The 25,753-nt window shown below is 40.3% G+C and overlaps 2 protein-coding genes and 1 long non-coding RNA gene across 6 annotated transcripts in view; 1 reads left to right on the top strand and 2 right to left on the bottom strand.

Moving 5' to 3' along the window:
- The window catches only part of LOC122979208 (endonuclease V-like), an 81,322-nt gene extending 71,874 nt beyond the window's left edge, over positions 1–9,448 (bottom strand). For 2 of the 3 annotated variants that reach the window (XR_006402817.1, XM_044346467.1), the window contains exons 1-4: positions 9,285–9,445; positions 7,640–7,811; positions 4,198–4,332; positions 552–591 (exon numbers count right to left, since the gene is read on the bottom strand). Coding sequence is in view for 2 of the 3 variants with exons in the window: in XM_044346467.1 (XP_044202402.1) it covers positions 552–591; positions 4,198–4,332; positions 7,640–7,811; positions 9,285–9,328 (391 nt within the window). In the remaining variant the exon portion in view is untranslated. Of the gene's footprint in view, positions 1–551; positions 592–4,197; positions 4,333–7,639; positions 7,812–9,284 lie in introns of all 3 variants that reach the window. The other variant, XM_044346465.1, reaches the window with a different exon arrangement.
- LOC122979209 lies at positions 4,275–5,614 on the top strand. The gene is made up of 2 exons (XR_006402818.1): positions 4,275–4,362; positions 5,016–5,614. It is a non-coding gene; the product is annotated as an uncharacterized LOC122979209 (long non-coding RNA).
- A 3,253-nt stretch (positions 9,449–12,701) lies between the features above and the next one.
- si:dkey-237i9.1 (SEC14-like protein 1) overlaps positions 12,702–25,753 on the bottom strand; it is a 32,566-nt gene continuing 19,514 nt past the window's right edge. The window contains exons 4-17 of one of the 2 annotated variants that reach the window (XM_044346455.1): positions 25,424–25,555; positions 23,958–24,086; positions 23,208–23,481; positions 22,844–22,953; positions 22,299–22,488; positions 21,620–21,708; positions 21,275–21,345; positions 20,363–20,534; positions 19,903–20,037; positions 19,614–19,748; positions 18,772–19,023; positions 18,447–18,625; positions 17,956–17,982; positions 12,702–15,747 (exon numbers count right to left, since the gene is read on the bottom strand). In XM_044346455.1, coding sequence (XP_044202390.1) covers positions 15,651–15,747; positions 17,956–17,982; positions 18,447–18,625; positions 18,772–19,023; positions 19,614–19,748; positions 19,903–20,037; positions 20,363–20,534; positions 21,275–21,345; positions 21,620–21,708; positions 22,299–22,488; positions 22,844–22,953; positions 23,208–23,481; positions 23,958–24,086; positions 25,424–25,555 — 1,992 coding nt within the window. In that variant the 3' untranslated portion in view covers positions 12,702–15,650. The remainder of the gene's footprint in view (positions 15,748–17,955; positions 17,983–18,446; positions 18,626–18,771; positions 19,024–19,613; positions 19,749–19,902; positions 20,038–20,362; positions 20,535–21,274; positions 21,346–21,619; positions 21,709–22,298; positions 22,489–22,843; positions 22,954–23,207; positions 23,482–23,957; positions 24,087–25,423; positions 25,556–25,753) is intronic. The other variant, XM_044346458.1, reaches the window with a different exon arrangement.

The following is a 25,753-nucleotide window of genomic DNA, read 5'->3' as shown; positions in this document are numbered from 1 at the left end:
CTTGTTTGTTTAACCCTTACATAAACAAAAATGTAAAAACAACAATTTGTGGTTTTAGAGGGAGTTTCCTTGGTCTTTATGCTAAGCTAGGCTAAAGATATCCTGACTTAACGCACAAACATGAGATTGATATTGATCTTTTCATCTCACTCTGAAATAAAGCAAATAAGCGTATTACCCAAAATGTTGAATTTTTCACCCCTGCGGGATCCAGATAGTTAAGTATTGTTAACACAATATGAACCCAACTGCTGCCATAAAAATGACTTTGGGAATCTGATTGCAATACATCTTTTTTCTACTGCTGATATTTTGACTTTTCATAGTAAGAAAAGCACAGGTGTTACTAATTTAGTTAACAATGGCTTAGTTCCATTAAACATGCCAGTAAGTCACATCAGCATCACAGACACACAGTCTACAGCCAGCATGCACAATAACAAAGCCGGTCATTATCTATGTTATTAATTGCAGCTGTGCTTTTCTTGCCATGACCTGTCAAAATGTCCGCTGTGAAAAGGTTAATCTTATTGTCAGGCATTTTGTCTTACCTCTGTAGTGGAAGAGACCATTCCCATCCACAAAAACCACCTGTTGAGAGGGCACACAAGACACACACACATACACACAAATGACATATGTGAAATTAATTTGTCTATGGCAAAAACAAAATCGCCAGTCCCATTAAACATGAAGATGAAATTCTCAAACATATGATAGGTGTGCATGTTTCTAAACCAATAATAATAATAATAAAATCACAAATAGCAAGTAAAATATGCATTTCTCAATATTTGTGCAGAAATGAATCAAGTTCTGAACTGCTGCACCACTGTCCAGCATTTTTTCACATTGACGTGTTTCCAGACTAATAGACCTTTTTCACAGCAGATAGGGATGCACGATATTATCGGCATGTCATCGGTATCGGCCTGTATAAGCTATACAATGAAATATCGGCATCAGCCCGAAATGAACATTTTCTGCCGATTATGAGAGGCTGATATGTTGCCTTCTCCTTCACCGCCTGACTGTGTTTCCCTCCACGGACTGTTTCACCCTGACGGTCCCGGTGCTTCCTCCGCAGGCTCCACTTCACTCAGCTGCTTCTTCTAGCAGAGGCTAGCTGGCTGTGCTTCCCTCCGGCCATGCTGCTGCTAACGCTCCGCTAGCCTCTCAGCTAACGTTAGCTGGGAGGCTAGCGGAAGCTAGCTGGCTGTGCTTCCCTCCGGCTATGCTGCTGCTAACGCTCCGCTAGCCTCTCAGCTAACGTTAGCCCCGGCTCTCCGTGTGGATCCAACCGAAGCCCCAGTTTTTTATTCAGGTTAAAGTGGGAAGAAGCAGCTGAGTGGAGTGGAGCCTGCGGAGGAAGCACCAGGACCGTCAGGGTAAAATAGTCCGCGGAGGAGCTGCCATGTTCGGCTGCATAGATAGGAAACACCCTTGCTGATAGGATATACCACTCTGTTTGGTTTAAAAAAAAAAACAAAAAAAAAACCTTCTTCTTTTTGGTTTATAACGGCGGTTGGCAACCAGCGTTTTAGGCGCATTACCGCCACCTTCTGCTCCAGAGTGTGGACCAGAGATTAAATCCTACAGATTAATCCCGTCTGTCTAATAAACTCAAAGAAAACTCTACTGCTCCACCCACTTGGCAGGTTCATTAAAGTTTTAAGTCTGAGCTCCTGAACTCAAGTCTTACTAAATTCTTCCCTCATATATTGTCTTTCTTGATCATACTTAGTACAATCTATGCTTGCATGCATAATAGTCTCCTCAGCCAGCTGGAAAAAAATATGTGTATATATCAGTATTGGCATCAGCAATCGGACACAATGAGTTGGAAATATCTGCATATCAGATATCAGCAAAAAATCCAATATTGTGCATCCCTAACAGCAGACATTCTGAGATATAGCAGGAGAAGACATAGGTGTGATTAATTATGTTAATCATCACTACTTAGACGCTTCAGAAGAACAGCTGTCGTTAATGCCATTAGCTCCACCTGTGATATCCCTGTAATAACAAGTTAAAATGCTTTTCCCCCACTTATCTATAGTCAGCGGGCCCAAACTGAAACCACTGTCTGATACAATGATAGTGCACAGTGTGAGATAGCAGAGTTTCTTTATCCCGAGCTTCAAAAGTTAAAGTTAGCAGGAGACGAGATTCTTGAACTGATATTCTGACACTCCCAACTCCAGCACACACCGATGATTTCTTGAAGCCAAAGGTGACTTCACACACGTAATTCTGCAGTGACTCATAAGTCAACAGGAAAATTCACTTCAAAGGTTGCAGATAAAGGGAGCACTGACAGCATCGGTCCTGGGCTAAATGTCAGTGGAGGTAAATCCGAGCGTGTGTGCATGACTGTGTGCGCGGTGGGTGAGGGTGTGTGTGTGCTTGTGCACGCATGGTGACAGTGAAGAAGAGTAGGAGTGAGCAAGGGAGGGAGGCATGTTGGCTGTGACAAACAGAAGTGAGTGGGTGAGGACGTGTGAGAGGCGACTTTTGGAGGGGAAAGAGAAGAGCTTTGTCAGTGCTGTAATTCATTCACTGTGTCTTAACCATGGACCTATTACAAGAGCTGGATACTGAACCAAAAATGGTGCCCATTCAGTCCAATAAGGATTGCTCGGCTGGCGCATACGCCAATAAAAGTTTCTAGCTTCCTGGTATGCTTCCGCATTGTGTGGCCCACTGAATATGCGTAGTAGTGTTCCCCCACTGGTCCTGCCTGAGTTACCACCAGTCAAGAGACTTTATATTGTGATGATGTCATAGATTTTTAAAGCACTTTTCTCGGCTTGAGGAAAGTTTTACAAATATGAAACCTCCATGCATCAAAAATTCATAATAGAAAAAGTCAGTGCCATATCCAGCTCTCATAATACATCCATGGTCTTAACATGCATTAAGAGCCAGACGTGAGGGTTTACACCAATTAAGGTAGCCCAATAATGTCAGGAAGTTGTACACACTGTTAGGTGTGTAAGTAAACTATCACTTATTTTAAAAGGGAAAAATCCCACACTTCATTTCATCCAGGATACCTAAAAAAAAACTAATCACATAAAAGTCTCATCAGCCTCAATCTGTACTTTGAGATGAATGTTAACATGCTACAGTTAGCATGCAACACTGATCTGCTTACATTTAGCCTGTTAACATACCATATAAATTAGCACGCCGCCTTTAGTATTAAACTCAAAGCACAACTGAGCCTGAGTATACCTGAGGCTAACAGAGCAACAACTAGACTGATTTAAGTTGAACGAGGTCTTAAATTGTAGAGCTGAGCCTGACCATGAGAGACTGAAATGTCCTAAAATCACCACCATTTATCAAGAAAACCCATCCTGATATACAGTAGTTAGCAACTTTTCTCTTTTGCCATCCTGAGTTGCTCATCATTTTTGGGAATTAATTTAGCTTAGCATACAGACTTGGGGGGGAAACAGCTAGCCTGGCTTTGTCCAGAGTACTTTCTGTTTCTCAAAGACTCACAAAACCTTAAAATATTTGCCTTTATTACATTCAGAAAGAATACATCCAAAGTGGAGTTTGTTTAACAAATCAATGAAACAGTTCATTCTGACATTAGTGGGCATTACGTGCTGTAGCTAACAGTTTATCCCTCTGCTCAGTACTTCAGTGCAGCATTAGGCTATAACCCAGGTTGCCAGATGCAGTCAATAAATAAAAGTTTGGGCCTGGATCTAAACAGGCACCATAGAGCCAGACCTGAAAACCTCACTGTGACAACAGTGCTTTACAGCTTTTCATAGGCGTATTTTTAAACTTTGGGCAGTGCTTGCTAATTCCCTCTGCTTGCGGTCTTTATGATAAGCTAGCCTACACATTTGTATATGCTTCATCAGGTTCACTCAATCGTGTGATCACAACCTCCACATATACACTATTACTGTGTGGTGAAACAGGATTTCATTCACAATATACAAATAGTCAAACAACTTACAAATATACACATTTTTAAAGAAGTTTTACTTCTCTACATCATGCCTGTAATTTCCTCCTATACACACAACATGTTGCTCCCTCTTCCACCTCTAGAAAGTGTCATAATTGAAAATAATGAAAAGACAAATTAAAGACATATTTTATGAAGTAATGAATATGATCCCATTAATGTGTGTGTGTGTGTGTGTATGTTTGTGTACAGAAGTTGACCTGAGGCATAAGTTTGGGATCGTTCTTCTCTAGCCGCTGCAGAGCCTCAAAGAGGAAGGGGGTCTCTCTGAAGGCGAGGAAGCCAGCTATGTAGGGGGCCGTCAGGGTCACCATCTGACTGTTCTCATACAGCAGCTGGGAAGAGAGGAGGTGGCAGACACACGGGTTAATAAAAGTTTTATCTCCTCACAAGTCCATCCACGACCATTTGTTTCCTGCTAAACTGTACTTGAGCAACACATTGACATGATTCACACGACATAACTGCAAAACGGGATGACTAATTGATTCAGTTGGACTCTAATAGATGAAGTGTGAAGTCAAAGAAACTCAGCTATGGTTGGTGATACAGATGGGTATTTACTGAAGGTAAAGTACCAAATCGGAAATACTGGTCCTATTTTCCATTCATGTGATCTGATTGCCACATTGATTCAATTTTGTATCCATTGCAAAACAGCACAGATGCTGTCCAGCAGTGTGGTGGGTTTGTTTAATTATGTCAGCTACTGCCTTGAAACAATTGAAACATAATCTATGTCAGGTTGTTAGTGTAATGAAGACCATTTGGAATATATTTTATATCAGAGGGTATATATCTGACATGCATTTGTCAGATGTTGTCAAGAGTAAAGAGATATGAAAAATGACATGTTTCAAAGTTATAATCTTTCAAGTTTGATAGTTATAAAAGTTTGGACAGCTAACTGGTCTTTTTTTAAATTAAACATAAATATTATACTATATATAATTATTGCTTTTTGCTGTATTGGGTTCCTGAAATTGTTATAATTTGTTTCATTTTCATTATCTATCAGTATCAGTAGGGTTCAGGAGGCCAGGAGCCGCAGCATTGACACAACTCTTTGACCGATTTGAAAATCTGCGCACAATGAGAGGACGTGCCAAGGTCTCAGACACTGTAACATTAAACACCTTGGTCAAGGATTACAGGAGTGGCTACGAATGTAACACACAAAAGCTCTCACCTCTGCTCAAAGATGAGCCCAAAGCCTCCACACGGGGAGGATCCCTGAATACACTCTGTTATCAGAAACGTCAATAACCATGTCAATGTCATACACAAAGATGTCCTTGGCAGTACCGATGTGTTAAAACATTTCTGGGTGTTATGCAGGAAAGTAGAGAGGGGGTTTTTTGTAGGCTACTTACTGCAGTTGAAACTTAATATTGATTTTCATCATCTGTTATCTGTTCATGGAGATTTCTGTAAAAGTCACTACATGCCATAAATAAAATTCCTAACATTTGTTAATGTCAAGAATTTCAACAATCAGGGTGTGCATGTTGATGTGAATTTCTTTAAATTTACAGTTTTAAAAAGTGTGTTACGTTCCCTTTTTAAAAGGATTGTCTTGTACAATAAAAAGAGAAAGCCTTTGCCTTTTTTCTGTTAGACCCTGTGCATCATACTACCAGTATTACTTCGTGTCACAAATGGCCTTAGGTGGCAATGTTAGAGTAAATTGAAAGCAAGCAGAGAACATAATCACATTATTGGACAGCATTTCTGAACAACATTTCATTAGCCTCGTTGGGTCCATGTATCAACAACGTACTGTGACAAATGTCATTAATTATAACGGGTTATATAATGGGAAGGTGCCAGCAGTCCATGTTAATGCACAGATAAATAGCAGGAAGGAGTAATGCTTGTGAAAGGCTGCACAAAAAGTAAATGAAATTAAAATTGGAAATGCCAAGGTCGCTTTAACAACAGCCTGTTTAACAAGACTCGACCTTGAGCTGTATTGTATATTACAGCACAACTCTCCTGTGTATTAACATTGCTTTCTATGCAAGTCTGCTGTGAGTGCTTAGGTTGACTTGAAAAACGAAGGTTGTTTTTTTTTTATAAAGAATATTAAAATTCATCACACTTATTAGAGAGGCGCATGGGTTAAGTGATTAGAGGACAGTTTTATAAAGTGAATCAATAACATTCAAAAGTCCCTTTGAATTTGGATGTTTTTTTGACACAAGGTCTGAACAAACACTTTGTGATATTTGTGACTGTTAATTCATTTACTATTACAAAGCATTTGGCAGTTCTGTATCATTATTTTACAACTGCAGTGATGTTGCTGGCTATGGTAGGAACATCTGGCTTGATTCCATATTGTTGACTCTGATCCTCCTCCTACCCTAACCCTAACCCTAACCCATGACCCAGATATACCTTAAAAAGGTGGAAAAATCACTTTAAAAACTAACATACGGGTTAAACGTAAAGCTGAACTAATTAATATTTTGAATTAACAATGGATGAAATGTGTGATATAAAAGGTGTCTCTCATAATTATGAACCCAAAGACTCTGTAGTTCTCCTCAGTTCTATAAAGCATTTTAGCCTCTTTCAGCTGATTGTTTTGGCTTCATGGCCCACAGCTTTACTGTTTTGATTCAGTCTCACCAGTTTCATCAGCTTTGTTTCCAGCAGCAGCAGGGAGCTGTTTCCTGTTACCGTATGCTACACACTGTTCAGCACTTTGGTCTGTTCTGTACACATGACATGTCTGTCATGGAAAACAGTACCCTCCTCTGTTGCTCTTCCTGAGGTTTCTTCCAGTTTTCCCCTCGTTAAAGGTTTATTTTCCTCATCGGAATTGAGGATCTAAGAATAGAGGGCATCGTATGTTGTACAGATTGAAAAAACCCACAGTAAAATTTGTGATTTGTGATACTGGGCTATAAAAACCAAATTAACTTGTTTACATTACACTGTACATACTGTCAGTAATGTACAGTACACTTGGACAATCCAGTTCAGCCAATAACAAAAGCTTAAAGTTCTTTTTTTTTTGTCTACTATACATCTTCTAAATCTGGCAGCCTGAACGTGCACTACAGGTCCCAAAACCATCTAGCGAAAAGAATTGAGTAACTGACAGAATATGGAATAAGTAACTGTTTCATATGCCATATTTTAACTTGCTGTGTGTTATCTGTACAAACATTCAAATGATGAAGTGAAAATGGACCTTAACTGTTTTTATGTTGCAATCTAACAATGTAAGAAACAGTGGGGTCCTGGTGGCACTTCTGGTCATTACTTTGTATTAATGCTGAGAGTATCCTATTAGACAACGAGTGGAAATGGACATATAGAAAACAATGGTTTCATAGGTCAGTTATGCAGGAAGTTTATAAAACTGTAAGCAGGACCATTGACATTATCGATGTGTGTTGAATACATTCTGTGATTCAATATTTACAGAATGTATTGGGGGGAATATCACTTTTTCTCTAAAGTGCAGGCTTGTGTATTTAAAGTGGCTGGATGTGCCGGAGACTTGTGTTGTATTTAATCTTTTCTGTCAACACTGCCGCTGTTCCCACTTGTCACCACTAGAGGCGACCAAAGGTCATGGATTAATCTCTATTGAGTGGTTATGGTGATGACACAGAGGCCACAGCTCACCTCCAGGTCAGGATAGCTCAGTACCACGAGCTGGGCACAGGCATTGACGTCATCCCCTTTGATGAAAGAGAGGTCCACTCCACCGACTCTCTCCAGGCCCGAGAACAAGGGGCTCCTCTGCCAGTCCTCTGTGTCCTCCTCCACCAGCTGCTGTCTCAGACGGGCCTGCTCACTGCACAGAGCACACATCACTGAGTCTGCAAGTGCAACAAATGCACACACCTATCTAAAAAGATACAGGGCTGTAGCTACCAAAATCATATCCTTGTTAATATTTTGGGAAATTAGGGGATGAGGAGTGTAAAAACATGAGGAGAAGTTTATATTCTGTGAATACACACACAGGGAGTTTTTTGAAGGCTAATAGTGGTACTTTTTTAGTCTCAAATGAGACTTCTTTTAGGCAAAAACAAACAAACAAAAAAACAACTAATTGAAATAAAAAAAAAGAATTACATTCCTGGCACCACACCATAATGTAGAGAAATAAAATATGCAGAGGATGTAATTTGAAAGTTAAAATAATAAGTACAATGTTAAGTTTTATGATGTTTTTAATATTCAGAAAAGGTTTGGTTGTTGGCTGGTAAAACATGTGGGTGGGTCAGTGTTTCAAAAGTCTTGGCCTGTGGTCAAACTCTTTAAAATCTTACCTTGTGTGTTAAAAGAAATACAGATTGGGGCTTAATAATTTTCTTCATAATTTTGTCAATTAATCCTTTATTTGTTTTGCCTGTTAAATGAGTCTAATGTGAGTTATTCAAATTACTTGTTTTTTTTTCAACTAACAGTCCAAAACCGAAAAATATTCAGTTGTGAGAATTTGCTGTTTTTCATATCATATTATATTCTCACGTCTGAGAAGCTGGAACAAGCAAATGTTTGGTATTTTTGCTTAAAAAATAACAGCAAATTATTCTGCAGTCATTTTGCTGATCGATTCATTGTTTCAGTCAGTCAACCAAAAGATGAAATGATCGTTTCAGCTCTAAGTCTTCCTTGTTTGACCAGAGTCCCTTTATTGTTACTGCCTGTAAAACAGATAATTGAAGCACCAAAATATATTGTAACAGTGTGACTAAAAAGTCCAATCTTGAAAACAATCACACCTCTCTATCCCTCCCATCAAATAAAACTGCCTTTCTTTGGCATGCAATTGGTTTACACAAACACTCACAGACACACACACACACACACACACACACACACACACACACACACACACACACACACACACACACACACTCACTCTCTCTCTCTCTCTCTCTCTCTCATACACACACATATCTGAGATGGAGATGGCAGGTGGCATCAGGACATAATATGGAATCATGGTGTTATCACAGGCCTTTTCATTACAAACTACAAATCAATGGCTGGAGTGTTGGAGTGGTGGCACAAGTCCAGAGCTGCTGGCAGAGATTATAACAGCGCGGCAGCATCTGTCTGCACCGTATGGAGTACTTGTTTTTTGTTTTTGTTTGCTTGTTTGTTTGTTTATTTGTTTTTATCAAGCTCCTACTTCAGGTTAGCACATGATAACAGGAGTCTGAGCTGTTGGAATGAGTTCCAGTGATATGAAGTGCTTGTATACAGCGTACTGGATCGTTACAGGGTGTATTTGATGCAAGAAGAGCGCTCTGACCTTGTCCATAGCTCGACCAAACCTTCATCAGGAGGAGCAGACATCTGTGTCTGCCTGGTGGAGAGGACGCGTTCGGCTGCTAAAGGATTTTCAAAAACAGAAATTCAACGGACAAGAGAAACGTGATCACCAGTCGGGCTGTTTTCTTCCGTGTCCTGACGTCACCAGGAGGGCGGAACCTGTGTGTGAGCGCAGTGCGGCGTTATATTTGTTAATGCTGCCATCTAGTGGCCCAAAAGATAAATTACAACAATTTAAAAAAAAGGCTCCATGCAATATTTTTCTGTCCTGACAGTTCAATGCACCTTCATTAAAAAAAACCCAAAGAACTAATTTAAAAATATAATAATTATCCTCCAAAATTACAATAATTAGGCAATTATCCAAAGTGACAATAATAATGACCTGCAGGAGGAAGAAGCATGGTACATTTTGCTTTTAAAGGATAGATTCACAATTTTTCAAGTTTGTCTTAAAACTCTTGTCAGGTGTCCAAATAAACACTGCAATAATTCCTCTTGTTCATACTAGCTATTAAAAGATCCCATCAAAATGCACTTTCAGTGTAAGTGATAGGGGCCAAAATCCAGTCCTCCTTCTGTGCAAAAATGTATTTAAAAGTTTATCTGAAGCTAATATGAAGCTTCAGCTGTCCTATGATTAAAATCAAGTAGATATCTTTCAAAGTTACAGTCTTTTTAGTGCCAAAGTCCCTCTTTTTGTTAATATACTTCCACTGCAGCTCAACAGGGAAACACTGTCTGAGGAAACGCAAAGAGGGAATTTGATGCTAAAAAGATTGTAAATATGGCAGATATCCATTTGATATGACTAACTCAGACTGCTGACGACTCATATAAGTGTCAGATAAACTTTAAATAAATGCAGTTTTGAACAAAAAGAGGACTGTGGATGTTGTGTCCCATCACTTACATTGTGAACACATTTGAAAGGATCATCTAATGGTCAATATGAACAGGAGGAATGATTACAGCGAGCAAACTCTCCTGTTTGGAGTTGTATTTGATTTGTGTGGAGATTCTTTTTTGGACTCTGTCTTTTCTTATTTAATGACTGACCATTATACCTCAATATTAATTATTTGGTGGGTGTCCCGTCTATTTATAATGGTGTAGTGCTGAATTGGTGACAACATTCTTATAGTTCAGCTGCTACATTAAACAAACTGACACAGTGATGAATGAATGAATGAATGGCATGAGTTTGTTCTTTATGTTGACACTGACCTGAAGCAGATGACTGTTCGTGGTGATGTTGAATTTGATTGAGGCGCCGTAGGTGTGATGATGTTTTCTTGAGCTAAATCCTTCTGTAAAATCCAGTGTGATGGAGAAAATTAATAACAGTTTTTGCTGTTTCACAATGATCCGTGATGATCTCAATGAATGATCTGCAACTCCAATTTCTGACAACTCTGCTTGCATGTTTGTTTTAGTGTGATAGTTGGTGCATTGCATCAAAACATGATTGACAGTTTCTGTCTCTCCACAGGTGCATTTTCTCCACACGAACACTTGATGCAAAGGTGCTTTATTTCAACTAATGATGAGGGCCATCACCATAACCACGTTGTTGCACCCTATTGGCCTGGAGTGCACATGCCCACATGATCTCTGAGACATTAAAAAAGCTTCCATACTCCTGGACAGGACACACTATGCAAGTAAGTGAGTTCAGTCTGACTGCAGCTTTAAGGGTCCACTGTAGTAGCAACACAATGAGAGTGAGTCTCTCCCCTGAAACTCACACTTGTGTTGGCATCATCTCTTGACAACTGTGTGATCTCTCAAAGTCAAGCATGCAGGTGTTAATTTTGATCCCACCTTTTCCTTTGATCTGCATATCAACAAGGCTGCCTTCTTCTACCTACAGACTAACAGAGTTGACTTGAAATAACCCACAGCAGAACAACCAGTGCCTGAGATGATAATTCAGCTTGAAAAATAATTTGCATTGATGTAATTCAGGTCAGTGGGGACACATCATCTTCTCTGATCATTACTGAAGTAAGTAATGCAGTGAACATGAGACTCATTTTTATGTTGCTCATTAATTATCAGGCCATTAAAAAGTGAATGCAGCCAGGGGCCCAGTGCTTCCAAGATATAGGAGAAAAATGAATGTCATTTAATTACATAGATCCAGGGGAAATATGTTTTGGTGGTTAACATGCTGTAGGACACATTATGGCTTCTCTTTAATTTCAAACTGAGGAGGTGAATGCATACCACAGGGACATGATTTAATGTCTCACCCTGGACCCCAAACTGACCTCTTTGCCAAGAGGGTGTCTTGAGATTGAACAGATTGAACAGACCTCCTGAGAGACCATTTCTTACCAATAACTAAATTATGGCCTGAACTTAAAGCATAAATGACCTCTGGGGTCATTTGAACCACGAGAAAGGATCAACAACTCAGTAAACATGGACAGACAACTCCCCTCTTTTGGGCCTCTTATCTTTCCCAGACCAGAGCCATAAACTCTAACTCACATTCCTGAAGTCTCCCTGCAAATCTGAGCCAAACCTTAATTTCATGTAAATTAAATGTCTAATCATTATGTAAGTTATGTAATGTTATTTGTCATGTAAATACATAAGAATGGTATAAATTTGATAGTCGTGTGATTATCTGTTGAGTAAATATTAATTTTAGATTTTATTACACTTTCTACTACATGTGTCAATACTGCCCTCTAGTAGTAAAATTTCAAATTTCCTTATGTTAAGAGTAATTGAATGTTTGGTAACTATGCAATTGTGTTTTAAAATCACCTAAGTGTATATTTTAATAGTTCAATTAAATAAGTAGTAATATAATAGTTAAGTCCAGTCACATAGTTGTTGTTTTAACTTTATTTCATTTCACTATAGTATTAAAACTTTTATTTCAGTGTAGATGGTTTGAGAAAGTTGAATCAATGAAGGTTGGCTGTCTAAAAATCATGAGAAGACTTAATGTGAAGGTCAATGTTTGATATGTTGATAGAAAAATGGCTTTATTACAAAATGAATGTATAATGTTGAATTGTTTTTCTGAATGGTTTTACCATATATGGTACAAGGTGAAGTACATAGTGAATCTGAAGGGTGAACTTGGTGTTTAAAACTAAAACTTAATTCTCCAGTGTAAGAAAGTCATTTGCCATCTCAAGTTGAAGTCAACCACACCTTAAAAGTCCCTGAAACAAAGAAATTGAATATTCATAAGTAATTGGGCGTGAAAATGTTTAAAACACACCCAAAAAAAAATTCCAACCAAAAAGGGTGATGATGCCCAGACGATGTCATGTTTTATATTGTGTTATGTTACAACAATGCACATAATTTTATTTATCACACAAGCAAAACTAGCGAACGCAAAGGCAAACAAATGAATGTGACACAAGTGCAATTATTTTCTCATAATTCAAGTTTAATGTCTTCAAAAAATGTAAAGGCGCCATATTCTCATTAATCCAAACAAGTACTTTTTACATAATTTCTCACATCAAGGGAAAGAGAAGATATGCAACGACGTCAGAAAAGGAAGCAGAGAGACAGACAAATGTGTGGAAAAGTCCAGACAAACGGTTATAGCCCTCATTTGTCAATGAGATCTTTATGAAAGTGTACACACAGCAAGAGCTGAAGTCAGAGAGGCAGAGAAGTCCTCTGGTATCTCTAACACTGAATTCAAATGGAAATGAAACAATATCTGATCTCAGTACACTTTACGTCCATGGCTTCAACTCTCTACTTGAAAGTGAGCCAGTTTTACAAATCTAAGGTCCCCTCTGCTTTTAGATATACACAATCAAAGTGTTTGGAAAGCAAAAACAGCAAAACTGGAGTGTTCAAGTGACAAAGTAGAAAGAGAGACAAAAGAATAAATTAAGAGTAGTTAGGTCTGCTGCTGATGCTGCTTGTCGTTTCATCAGAAGACCCATTAAAGAAACTGAAATTAAGTCTCCTGATGGAAATAGCAGGTGAAGGAAAGATAGTTCTGTGTTTCTAGACATGCTGCAGAGAAGAGAAGAAGATGAGGAAGTGAGAAGAGGCAGAGTAGAGATACAAACCTGCCGTGAGGGTCAGAGGGAGCGTTTACACACATTTTACAAGCATATCCTTTTTTTTCCTCGCCGTTTCTAACATTCATTCTTTTACACCATCACTCACACATGATAGCCCTCGTTCTGATGAGATTCTTTTCCTCAGAAAAGCATTTCATGTTATTGCAGTTAAGGACATATAATACATACCACAAATTACTCCTTGACCTTTCATTTATAGTTAAAAACTGTTTCATGTATCAAAAACAAAGACAGACAGGGCTAGTATTGTCAGGACTTTGATTCCCATGTAAAGTGAAAGCCTCTTGCCAATGTTTTTTTTTTTTCTTTTCTTTTTGTTCTCAGCTGCACTCGGTAACCATGGCAACAGCACCCAATGACTCTTGGCAATGGTGATCAGTTACACCCTCTGCAGGGAGTCAGATCTATGTGAAATCATCAATGCTTATTAACCACAGACACTGTATCAAAAAACTGTTGCATGGATGCGTTGCATTTAGAAATGTTCATGTCATTCAATTCACAGCCGCTCATCTAATACAGTGGTGACCTTCAAAAGAGCAGGTATGTTTCTAAATGATGCTTACAAAAGGCTAAAATGGTATTTATTGACACATGGCTCTTAAAACAGCTATATCTTAATTTTTAAATAGTAAACCCAACCGTCACGTGAGCATGCAGTAACACACCACACTGCTTCACTCCATCAAGTACTCATCTCCAAAACAGTAACAAACTCCAACCAACACTAGTACATGTACAGTATCAATATGTTTTCTACTGGCGCACCGTCAAATGATAAGCATCATCAACAAAGTAACATTCATCCCTAATGCACACTGAATCTACATCACTCTCAAAAAGAAATATCCAATGATGGCAGTTCTGCCCGCTTACATCACGACCCTCCAAAATTCAGGCATTTCATTGGTTAGCCAATCAGTAGCACATTCACAAATCAGTGACAAGGCATCTCCTTGACAACTTGATTCTGACTCGAGTTCCTCAATCATGCAGATGCTGGACAGAGCAAACCGAATCTGGTCATTCCACAGGAGAAAAAAACCCAAAAAACTGGTGAGTTATTTTTGTTTCTCTCCAGAATGGATGGTAACAGAGACAAAAGCAAAGTGATAATGTTGATGTTTACTGGCTCTGCTTGCCTGTCTGTCTGCCTTATGACAAAAAGGTCATCTGCAGTCAGCAGCACCCATGATCCTCCACATACATCTTAATGATAAATAGAAATATTTCACACAGTAGAAAGTCAAACTCATGTTATTGCTTCTAGCGGATTACTTCGCTAAGAGTCAGACCCAGGTCAAATATTCAAATGCTTTTCAAGCTGTGATAAAGCCCTCGTGAGACAGACGGGTGGGGTTTGCCACATAAGACAATAAAATGAATGCCAGAAAGCTCCGACAGCTGCGGGAAAAGTGTCTGAACATCAGTGTAGTATATTTTCCCCATCAACTGGAAACTGTGCTGACAGCATCTGTATTGCCGTGATTCAGTAACCTCCACCCGCTCCAGAAATCCATACTGTTTGAAAAACATATTTGTGAGTGATATTCGACCCAGGTCTAGTTAAGAGTTCACCCCGCCCGCCCACACTTGACCTATAAACAGTTCACCAGATTGAACAAATCCCTCTGGTAATATGGCAAACACTGTAGATTTTTGCATGTCATCAAACGTCTGTGCATGTCTCATTGTGTGTGTGAGTGTGAGTGTGTGTGTGTGTGGTGGTGTTGGTATGTAACAGCACATCCAGTCTTGTCAGCCAACGCACATGATGAGTTATGCGTCGTCTGAGTACTGTGTGTATATGAGTGAACATGTAAATGCATATATGTAACAGCGCCTCCAGTGTCTTCATCCGGTCCCACGGTTTCCAGGATGAGAATATTGCTTCTTTTGAGCTTCCAATTCATTTCCCGACCTTTAAACTTTCCACCCTGCTTGAGACACGACGCAAACAAACATTCTGAAAATGTTCTGATTCAAACTGCTGCCCAGCAGAGGTGCCAGGCACGAAAAATATATGACCTCTGTGCAAAAATCAGCCCTTTAAATTGTACACACAGTCTCTTGTTTTCTTTTTGCCTCTGATTTTTTTTAAATTCTTTGTCTTCTGTTTGTGCAAGCATGCTTCAGTTCCATAGAGACTGGCTGTGCAATAGGAGTCCAAAGACGAAAGGGGTAGGAGGAGAGTTGGCTTCGGTGTTGATGGTTGGGACAGTAGGGGATGGGGGGGGATTGTGGACATTGAAGTCCTCCGCTTCCAGTTTCTACCTCGAGATCATCGAGCTGGACTGTGATGAGGTGGTGGCGGCGCTGAGCTGAGAGAAGCCGCTGTGGCTCGACTCCAAGCTGGTCATCGATCCCCTGAGGTAAGAGAGAGAGATCAAGAGAACATGTGAGGGGACACGAACTTTGCACTTTTTACAGCTAATTTGACACATAAGCAACACCTGAGCAACCTCAGTCTGCCAGTGACTAACTGAATGTATTCTGTGTGCACAACTCCACATGCAGCCAAATCACACCCACAGGAGGAAGATTCACTCTGTGTGGCACACAACACTCTGGCTCTGCCATAGGCTGCAAAACCAAGTGTTTCAGGTGGAAAACGGTTGTTAGAATTAGATCGTGTGTGAGAGGACATCAAAATGCCAAATACTTGGTCCAGATTCATATTTTCATAAACACTATTGGTGAAAAGTGTTTGCTCCTTCAAGGCAGGCTGAAGGCAGAAACAGATCCACTGTCTCATGTGCAAAAGCTAAAAAGCCTTCAGTGTTAAGGCTTTCTTGCATGTATGAAGGTTTAGCTGCCTATGGCAAAGCATGAAGCATTTTTGTGTCTTTTTGCATGAACTTCTGCAGGAATACGTAAAGAGAGCTTCAATATTTATAAACCAAAGTATATGTAGCAGAAAGGCTGCTTGTTTCATTTGTTTGATTCCACGAGGCAATATAGGGTCAATGTGAAAATTGTGGCAATACTTGAAAGAGAGAATGTCTGTAATGTATCATATATAACTACGTGATACATGACAGCATATGATAATGCATTAGGATGTTACAGAATATAATCATAATACCTCACAGAGTCTTGTATCACAATATTCCCCATTTTGCATGAAAGTTTATGAAATCCTTTGAGAGGGCAGTATGAGAAGCTATAACCACATTATGCATTCACTATGTTCACAGGAAGTAGAGCCCAGCACAGACTGGATTTCTTAAGCCTGATATCTTTATAAATATTTGAAAAGTAAATCAAATAAATAAATAAAATCTGATGATATTAGGACAAATTCATAACATAAACATAAATAAAGAAAGTATTTTTTTTTATAAAAATACAGTAAATTTGAATATTAAAGATAAATTATAAACACCATATATATTTTAAATTAACTAATCAATCACAGTATTTCCTGTGATTAAAGCTTGTAATAATGGCTATTAAAATATAAAATAGAATCAGTGCCAAGAAAGTAAATTCAAATACTATTGTTTAATAGCATCTTTTCAACTTTAACACACTACTCCAATAAAAGCATTGAGGCCATTGATTGTCAACTTGAAAGGCATATTTCTTATATGCACTAACAGAAATAATGACCAAACCCAGGCCTTTAAAGTGCCAGCTGAGTTTCAAAACTATCAAGGCCATTAAAATAGATGAAAATAGATATAAGCTTAGAAGGCAAAAAATTCTTCTATGCACTAATATAAATGATAATTAACAGCAATAAATGTGTTCCATGTTCAAGAGCCAGCTGACTTTCATCAAAGTCCACAATAGTCCATGCAAATATGAAAAAAAAACAAAGAAAGACTCCGATTCACACATGGAAGACAAAGAAAGAGAGAAAGTTCAAAGGGAGCCCTGTTTGTAATGCCTTGTGGCTGTTATAAATCCTGATATTTATGTTTTATGCAGCTACCTATAAAACATTCAAAACTGTTCAGACTGGTGCTTTAGATATTTAGATATATTCTGTCTCAACAAAATGTGTATTAACAATTAGCACAACATCTTGTTACTTATTCCCAGAATTAGTTAGAGCAGTCAGGTCATTGTTTTTAAAAGAGAAAAATGAAATGAAATAGTAAGTGCACTGAAAGAAAAGTGAGTCAGTGGGTTGGTAGTACAATGGATGAGTGTAGAAAACAAATGAATGCCTGGAAATGTTCGTTGAAGTGCGTAGGAAAGTGTGAGTGTTGTTGTGTGTGCACACACTCAGATACACAGCAGTTGAGTGCAAATGTGCTGAACTCAGCCCAGCCTTGGATTCTTAGTTTTGTTAGTCATGCAAGCAGGGTGACTGAAGCCAGCAAGTGTATAGTTGGACTGTAGTCCCTGTGCAAAGATCCTTCCTTCACTGGAAACACGCTCATAAGAATACAGCACTGTTAGCCAGCGCTAATAAAAGCCTTTAGCAAGAACAGATGCAAACAAGCATCTCTTTGCTGAATCAGAAGCGTGACTGCCATTGAAGGGGACATTCAAATTAGCAGCCAAAAGCAGCGATGACGATGAGCTAGTGCTAAAAGGAAAAGGGGCAAACACTGAGCCACTTACAAACTCTGCACATCACAGCAAGCCGTTCTTCACAGGAAGAAGACAGAGCAGGAGGAGGAGGAGGAAGAGGAGGGGGTTGTGAGCGATAGAACAGGAGTGTATTGGACAGAAAAAGCTGGATTAAAAAGGAGTCTCTGAGGGAGGGAAGCATCCTCATTTTAAAACTCTGGGCCTGGAAAACTCATGATGCTCTTAGGGCAGTTGATAAGGTCATTTTAGCAACATTACAGAATTAATTCATTCATATATAATATGTCATACGTGGCATTATGTGGTAGGTTGTAGAAGGGAAAAACTGAAAGAAGACAGGAGTGAAAAATGAGTGGTCATAAAGGAATAATGTTTGAAATTAAAACTATTACAACATCATGGTAAAATGCCTTAAAACAGCAAAAATATGGACACATACATACACAACATGTATATAGCAAGGACACAAGTGTACCTATATACTGTATCTCCCTCACACACACACACTAAGAGTTACTAACCTGAAGTCCTCAGAGCCCAACACCTCGGTGTAGTACATGACTTTACATTTGTGCGAGGACACCTGCAGGGTGGCCAGCACGTCGTCCACTCGGGGTAAGTTGGTGGCCGAGCAGGCTGGCATGTTGTGGAACTTCCACTGGAGGATGTAGAAACCTGGCCACCGTGTAATATGAGAGCCCTAAAGAAAGCAGAGGTTCATGAGTTCATAATACAGACTGTGACAGATAAAAAAATAGATCTTGCAGAATTAAACAACCCATAAGATAATTTTAAACAACAAATACTGAGACTATTACGCATCAGTCCATACTCCTGGAGCCTCACCTGCACACTCTCTCCCTCCTTGCAGGTGAGCGGGGACTCCACCATGCTGTAATCTTGACCCAGTGTCCAGGACTTGTCGATAAGCTGGACGTTGTTGCCTCCTGGGGAGGTGATGCCATGGGCTCCCAGGGGGTCCTTGCGTGGTGGCTGAGGAGCCCGCTTAGAGTGGTAGATGTTGAAAACCACGTCGCCTTTGCAGACATCAAAGTCCCAGGTGATGACTGAAGAGGCGTCAATGATCTCAATCAGAAGCTGTTTGAAGGGAGAGGGGGCAGATATGAGAACAATTTTCAGGTAAAACACAAAATAGAAACATTTTACCTCTCTTCTTAACTATTATTTTCTTTACACACATCTTTTCGTGGTTAAAGGAATATTGCCAGAGCACTATGGCAGTGGCGAACTTAAGGAACTGTAGCACTAATTTGATGTCTCTCCATATGTAATGCAGCAAAATGTGGTGAAATACAGAAACCATCAGTGACAAAGAGCAGGAAAGAAAACTGTTGACATCTGTTTGTGACATTAACGGCTCATTTACATGACACTAAAACTACTTCCAGAAGGGTGATTATGTATGACGATGCCTCTCTCCCTTTGGTATGAATTACGCAACATTACTAACAGTTTGTCACGGCACGCGGATTATGTTCCACAGAAAATGCCAATTCAAAACCCACTGATAAAAGTAATGTACAAGTTACAACCACTAGATGGCAGAAAAACTTACATATGAGGCATCATAGGGCTCTCTCGTCATGCCCTATGTATTCATTTAAAACATCACTGCAGGCTTTCTGTCTTTACCTCTCACTTCACCCAGCAGTGGTGTTCAGCCTCACCTCGTGTGGAGCTCCCTTGAAGATGCTGGCGCTTTGGTAGATTGTCTCGGTCCACAGACGGACATCCTCGTTCTCAAGCTCCTCCGCTGTGCGGTACATAGACTTGGGAACCAGACCACCCTCTGGTACCTCACACTGCAGAGAGAAAGCATGCGCACAGATAAACACACATATAGAATTGGGTCAGTAAAGGAGATTCAGTGTGGGAGGTGTCATGTCCCAGAATGCTCACATCTAGAATCAAATTATATTCTTAAATAATAACGTACAAGCTTAACTCTTCACTCACCATACACTCTCCTCCCAGGAAGTCAGGGATGATCTCCTTGTCTATGTAATCCACCAGCCCTCCAGGACCCTGGTAGTCATTGCCTGCATAGATTAGGAACTTCTTGCGGGTGTTTTCATCAATGAATGGACTCACCTAAGGGCAGAAGCGGAAGAAGATATAGGTTACAGTGTCTACACAGTGTGTGTAGCAAAAGCAGCACATTAGCAGCAGCAGCAGCATTAGCTTCAGTCCTCCATTAATGTCTACACAAAGTATTGAGTATAGGTCAGTATAGGCGAGTATAGGCCCTGTGTTTTGGCAGGTGTTTTTGGGAGGCCTTTATGAACACTGTTCTCTCCATGGCAAAAATGGCTACACTACGCATAAATCTACCTAATCTACAAATACACAAACTGGTACTGTAAGAGGAGTGTGCCACATTGTTTGAGCTATAACGTATGTCCTTGCTGGTTCTCACCAGTGTCCAGAGGACTGGGAAAACTCTGGGAGCTCTCAAGATAAGCAGGCGTCCCAGAGTCTCTGGATAGTTGGCCTCCACAACTTCAATGATCCTCAGCAGTGCCTTGACTCCTGGTCGCCACAGGTGACGCATATTCAGACCCTCCAGATCTACCAGACATGTCCAACAGCTACAGAAGAAGAAAGGAGAGGATTAGCGTGTGGATAAACACACGTCGCAAACACACAGTCACACACCTACACACATAACAGGGCTGCAGCCTCTTTCCGACCACTTAGTACCTGTCACCCACAAGTGAAGCTTAAGTGGTGAAGGCAATGCTTGCTAATTCTGGACTCCTCCACCCCCCTCCACATCCTCCCCTCTGGATAAGGGCTGTGACGTGACAGCCATTCATAGTTCACATGCCTTCCTGGATGGCTCTGATCCCAGCCACCTCCTCCTGTTTGAGAAGCCTGACAGATGATAGATACCATCTCCATTCCCTCCATCGCCATGTGAATCAGCGTGCTCACAGAACAGCCTCGTGCATTCCTTTCATTCTGCTGGAGATAATACTACTCTGAACTCACTCATGGTGCACGTTTGTGTGTGCACCTGTGTCCAGGCTACAAGTGTTAAATTGAATCCAAACAGCCTGTATGCGGGCTGGTGGTTTAAAAAACATGGAGGTGGTTGTACTGACAAAGTGACATCTTGACATTTAAACACTATCTAAAAACACCATGATCAATGTGTAATGTATCAGTTTCTGCCTCTGAAATGTTGCTTGTTTAAATATTAATATATTTTTCAATCTTTTCCACTTTTCCACCATGTCTTTCTGCTGATCTATGATCACATGTAAAAGACAAAAAGCTTGGGTGCACTGGGGTCACTTTTACTGGGAGAAACTGGTACTCTGTTTACCTGATGGGTCGACCGAACACCTTGGTGTTCTCTTCGCAGCGTCTCAGACCCTCCTCGTTGATAGACAGCACCTAAAAATGACACAACATGAACTCAGTGATATATTACCATTTGACATTTCAAGCATTTGGCTAACTCTCTTAACCAGAGCGACTTACATTGAGAGCAACAACATAAATCAGCATACTATTTATACATGTACTATATACATCCTGGTGTTAATACACTTGTCAGGACATGCCACTGGACATTAATTCCCTAACCTGTAATCCAAGTACCAACTGCCTGATCTCTGAACTTATTGACACACGCAAACATTTGCAGCGTTGCAACTTTGGTACGTACATGTCTGAGCAGAGACTCCTCTCCAAGGGCGCGGACCAGTCCTTTGGTGTCCATCTGGCCCAGCCTCAGGATGTACAAAGGACGACCATCTAGACAATAAAACAAACATTTACATGACCCACCCCACTATTTACATTCTACAAGGCTGCGCATTAAAGGGAAAGGTCTGCTCTGTTTGACTGTCTGCTTCTTTTTGTTGTATAAGACGATAAATGACTGTGTGCACAGAGGAATGCTTTTATGTTTTGTGCCCGTTTATCCCATACAAATACTTGTGGAGAGAAAAGACTAACTGCACACTAATGTGGGAACATAAGAGCCATTAGAGATGTATTATGTCAACAGTCACCCTCTGCTCTAAATAAGAAATCCAAAGCATTATCCAAAATGAAGAGTGTGACTGTGTGTATGAGCTATCTGGATAACCAAGTAGTGCCGACAAATTGGCCTCACATTTTATTCATTTGTATGGCTGAAGGCTGCGGGCTGCTAAGAATGACTTCTGTTTATGTGGTGAGTGTGTAACTTGACTCTGTAAGACACTTGAGAACTGAGATCTTCCTCTAGTTAATGCTGCAAGAATAGCCGGCTTTGAAATAGCCTACATAAATCATGAGAGTGCATGCAGCATGTTTTGTTGTTCAGCTGTGTTTGAGTGTAGGTGTATATGCAAATCTACCTCTGTCATGGTGGTGCCAGCCCCCGGTGTAGTAATCCTGGAGGACCTGTGGTGAGCTCCAGGTCTCCAGCAGGTAGTCCACCTGGTGCTGCTTCCTCCAGGTCAGTGACTGGCAGAGGATCTCCCGGGCCTTGTCCATGTTAAAGTCCCTGGCTCGCAAGAAGCGCAGGATGTGCTCATCCTTGGGGATCTGTGATGTTAGGGGAGAATGTTAAGCCATTGTTTATTTGTGAAAATAATCAAGGAAAATATAACAAAACACAGAACTTATGACAACTTTCATAACTGTGGTTGTCAGTTGGTTTATTCAAACAGACCACTGGTATAGCAGCAAGTGGAAGGTCAGAAATATTAGCATGTAAGAGCTAGCTCTAAGATTAAAATATGATTAAAAATCTACTGCAACTGAATTTGTTGTGTTGTGCATATGTTCATGATAATTATTAAATTTGGAGGTGGACAGTAAGTCTTTAAACATTTTCATACCACAAATTATTATTCTATTTTACGTCAATATTACAAACGCTGCAAAAACAGTGTATCACCTTTCCCTTGTGCGTCTCCTGCAGCCATTTGCGAAGTCTGATGAGACAGCTCTCCTGCAGGGGGGTGAGGTCGCCAAGGTAACGTTTGATATAGTCTGCATCCAGTTTATCTGCAGCACAAAAACATAACACCTCAAATTAACATGACTCAGGGAAACAAGGACAATTAACCCCATAATATGCCAATACCTGACATTTCAAAATTACTATGACAACCCTTTTGTAGAATTACTTTCTCATTTGCTTTGACATGTGCATGTCTTCTGTATTCTGCTGTAATTTAAACAGTACAACAGTTTAACTATTAAAAAGAAGCATGCAAGTAGTGCTGGTGCCTATTTTCCAATTAGCTGTGGGAACATACCTTCAGGTGTACCAGCCAGGATATCAGTTAGACTGTCTCCCTGAAGTGCACTGCTGTCCTGCTTGGCATCCTGAGAGGCGCTGTCCTTGGCGTCAGCGGGCAGCGGGATAGAAACAGCGGGCGTGACCGGGAGTTTTGGGAGGACAGGTGGGCTGGTAGAGAGGCTGGTCGGCCTCGGGGGAGGCAGGGAAAGGGAGGAGGGAGTCCAGCGGGGCACATGGGTGATCCCCTCATCTTCAAGTTCCTTAAGGTAGTACTCTATGATTTCTTTTCCCTGTGAGGAACACGAGCGAACAAAACTTCAGTACAGTAAAAATAGCAGAAGACGATGTGAATTCTAGGAAATTGATATATTATATCTTCATATGTACTTTATTCAAACCAGGTTCTGTATATTCATTCAGTGTTTCCAACATAAGTGTCAGGTAATGGAAACAGAGGGAAAATTAAAAGGACATTGCCCACATCCATCCTAAATGAAGGCAGATGACTCATTGGGTCTGCTGTAGAAGACCACTCTCAGTGATTATACAAGCTTATTTATACAATTACAGTGTGAGACAGACTGACATGCTCCAAAAACCTCTGAACACTAAACTTAACAGAATACATTAATGTCAGTTCTGCATTATCTATGTAGCATCGATTGTGCTGCAACTATTCATCTTTTGTGAACATATGTTTCTATGTATACACCAACACTACAAGTGTACATGTAAAGATTAGATGTAACAACACACAAACACACACCTTTTTTATACTGCTGGCATACTGTTTCATAGCAATTTTTTCCACTGTGCTCTCAAAGCCAAAGAAAGACTTGATGTCAAGGCTGGCGGTCTGCTCAAAACACGTCCAGTCCTCATTCTCCGGGTGGACCTGTAAACACATACAAGCACATATTGTATATCATACTGTAATGACTGGCAGGAAAAAAGATGACCATGTTACTATGGTAACCACACACCCAGCTTCACTAGATGATGACGCACACAGAGCAATTTTCACACTGTGCACTATGAGTGGTCATGTGGGTGTAAGTCTGTCCATAGAAAAGTAGCCAGCCCTTTACACATGAACAGTTTAGAGCTAAAAAGCACAGCACACAAACATACAACGGCACACATGTTTTTGGTGTGTTGTGTAAAGGTTCTGAGAGGCCAGTGTTAAATAGTACAGAGAGCCACTTTTACACATATGGACACTAATCATCAGGCTTAGCTGATCAGTATCCCACACTATAAAGAACAATTATTTTCTATCTATCTTTATTTTCCACCTATCCATCAACTGATTTTAGCACTGCTGTGGCGGCTGTAGGGGCGTAGTGCTTTAAGTAAATTTGAAATATTTTTATATTTTTAGGTAAGACAGAAAAATCTAAAAAAATTCCAGTTATTTTGGTGTGTTTTGTGTATATTTTAAACAAATAACCTTTGTTAAAATCATTTTGATTTAGGCGACAACGCCATTAAATTTGGAAAGAAGTCAAAAATTAGACGCATTCTAAAGGCACTGTGCTGGTAACTTTATTCTCCTTGGCCACCAAAATATTTCAGCTTTAGCCAGGTCCATTAGCTCAGTCTAATTGAGCTGTCTATCCCAGTTACTGTTAGCACAGTGAGCTAAAGCACACAATAAGAACCTCTGTGCGGCCTTGGACCTAAAATTAGCGCTCTAGATGGTTGGAGGCTAATACGATGTGCTTGACCTCATTAACTCAGTGCACGTCCATTCACGGATAGGCAGATCTGAAGTCAGAGTTAAGCATACAGTGTATCGAGGAGGGCAGGCATGCTGGTTTCAGATCAGAATTTGAGAGCGTTCAGCCAGAATGTATGGAGACTGAATAATTCACAGAGAGAGATGGGCTGAGATAGCTAGCAACATGCTCAGTGCTGGTCTAAACATGGCTTTCTCCTGCAGGGAAGCAGGGAAGAGATTAGAGACAGCACAAACATTAACATGAGTGTGCTGGCGGCAGCTTCCTGTTCAGCAGCTGAACAACAGCTTTACCGAGCATGTGTGAATCTGTCAGCATGTAGATATGTGCCTCTGGTTTACCCAATGGGTTGAGCATGTCACAAAAAGTGTCAGGGTCAGGGTTTGATTATCCCTCTGGGACCACGTGTACTAAAAATGTATACAGTCATGTGCTCTAAGCTGCTGCTTGGTAACAACCTGCACAAAACAGTGCTTGGGTGTGTGGTACTGACCGAATAGCAGCAGATCTCATGGATGATGACCCTGTTGGAGAAGGTCTCATTATGGGACTCAATGTGAAGCGTCCTCTCCTTTCGGTTAAGTGTGTTCTTCTGGATGAAGTAGACATAGTCCACACCCGCAATCTGCAAAGCAGAGACACAACAACTCATGATTCAACAAACTAAATTGACATGACACACCCAAGATTAGGCATAAGGTTGCAGCTTCATAAACTACTGTGCCTGGAGCTAAAATGAACAGACTCAAAAACAGTTGCCAAAAATCACAATAACCACAATGCACTGCACTTGTGATCCACATCAGCTGACGATCTGATCGGT

The sequence above is a fragment of the Thunnus albacares genome, chromosome 3, assembly GCF_914725855.1.
Source record: "Thunnus albacares chromosome 3, fThuAlb1.1, whole genome shotgun sequence".
NCBI classification, from domain to species: Eukaryota; Metazoa; Chordata; class Actinopteri; order Scombriformes; family Scombridae; genus Thunnus; species Thunnus albacares.
This window is presented reverse-complemented; position numbering and strand designations above follow the sequence as displayed.